The sequence below is a fragment of the Scyliorhinus torazame genome, chromosome 8 (assembly GCF_047496885.1).
Source record: "Scyliorhinus torazame isolate Kashiwa2021f chromosome 8, sScyTor2.1, whole genome shotgun sequence".
In the NCBI taxonomy this organism is placed as follows: domain Eukaryota; kingdom Metazoa; phylum Chordata; class Chondrichthyes; order Carcharhiniformes; family Scyliorhinidae; genus Scyliorhinus; species Scyliorhinus torazame.
In genome coordinates, this window is record NC_092714.1 from 24,290,880 (window position 1) to 24,292,590 (window position 1,711).

Here is a 1,711-nt window from a genome sequence, read left to right on the forward strand (position 1 = left end):
ACCTGCGTAGAATTAGAATGTTCCAGAAGACTATAATGTTTTCTAATATTGCATCCAAAACTTGAGGAAACTAGTAAAATTGGGTGGGAATCTTCGATAACGAGCCGTGTACTTCTCGGCGACGCGCCATTCTCTGGCGGCGAGATTCTCCCTTCCCGCCGCTTGTCCATGGGATTTCCCATTGAAGCCATCCCTCGCCACCGGGGAACCCATGGGCAGGGAAGAGAATCCCAACAGCCGGAGAATTCTGGCCACGGTCTACATTTTGTCACTGAGGTTTTATGGAAAACCTACAAAGGTACGAAAAAGGGTCAAGAGAAGACCATATCCAGTTATATATTTGAATAACTGATTGGTTTTACGATGTTAGCTGTTTCTATGCTGTACTTCCTGGATTTTTTCTTTGTATTGATCATTGCCACAGCTAATGCCAGGGTTGCCAACAGTGCCGCGCTCAGGATAATGCCCAAAACAATCACAGCCACTCTCCATCCAGGGTTCTCAGTCCCAGGATTAGACTGCACGGTGGGACCAGTCTCTGGTTGGACAGTCGCAAGTTGTGTTGTGCCTAAAACAGATAATGTGAAACTATTAAAACCTATCATAATTTTTTTTTAAACACATGAAACAGTTAGTATTACAAAGAATGAAAGAAAACGTTGTTAAGTATGGACCACACGAGGTCTGTTTCCAAGCATCGTAACTCAAAGTCACTCTAAATTGACTATTAGAAGCTGAACAAAGGCAGGCCGGGATGATTCTCTGCTCTCCCATTCCACCTCCTTTCCAGAAGACCATGCTGGGATCTAATGAACAATGTTTAACAGAGCTATAGAAAAAGAAACCTCAGTAGTACCCACTCCATCACACACCACCATTATATCATTATAACACATTGTACTATATTGGATTTTAACGCTGGTGGCACAGTGGTTAGCACTATTGCCTCACAGCACCAGGGATCCGGGATCAATTCCAGCAACTGTCTGTGTGGAGTTTGCACGTTCTCCCCGTGTCTGCGTGGGTTTCCTTTGGGTGCTCCGGTTGCCTCCCGCAGTCCAAAGGTGTGCAGGTTGTGGTGTTGGGTGCTCTGATGCACAGATGACCCAACACAGTTGTATTTGGTACAACTCTATTTTATTTCAACTGCTATGTACAATTCGGTCTGGATACTCTGCACGTTGTGTCTCCCTGAGTGTGTAGTGTAACAGGTCTGTCCTTGTCCTGGTCTCCAGCTATACTGGCCACCAGGTGTCGTGTTTGTCCTTTTATACTGTCCCTGTCCTTGTCTGTGATTAGTTGTGGTGTTGTGTGTTCTGATTTGTCTGTTGGTGTGTCTATCATGATGTGTGTGTTTGAATATCATGACACAGGTTAGGTGGGTTGGCCATCCTAAGTTGACCCTTTAGTTCCCAGGGGTGTGCAGGTTAGGTGAGGTTACTGGCATAGGGCGAGGGGGTGGGGTGCCCTTTCAGAGGGTCGGAGCAGACCCGATGAATGAATGGCCTCCTTTCGCACGGTAGGAATTTATGGTTCTGTGGTCACGGAGTTGTTACAGTGCAGAAGGAGGCCATGCAGCCCATCATACCTGCATCTGTTCTCTGAATGAGCAAATAACTTTGAGCCATTCTCCTACCTTTTCCAGGTGACCCTGCATATTCTTTCTTTTGAAGTAACAGTTTAATTCCATTTTGAATGTCTCAGTTAAACC

The 1,711-nt window shown here is 45.8% G+C and overlaps 1 protein-coding gene across 1 annotated transcript in view; it reads right to left on the reverse strand.

The window, feature by feature from the left end:
* Nucleotides 1-332: 332 nt before the first annotated feature.
* The window catches only part of LOC140428703 (uncharacterized), a 36,446-nt gene continuing 35,067 nt past the window's right edge, over nt 333-1,711 (reverse strand). The window contains exon 9 of the mRNA XM_072515434.1: nt 333-568. Within this exon, the coding sequence (XP_072371535.1) occupies nt 333-568 (236 nt within the window). The remainder of the gene's footprint in view (nt 569-1,711) is intronic.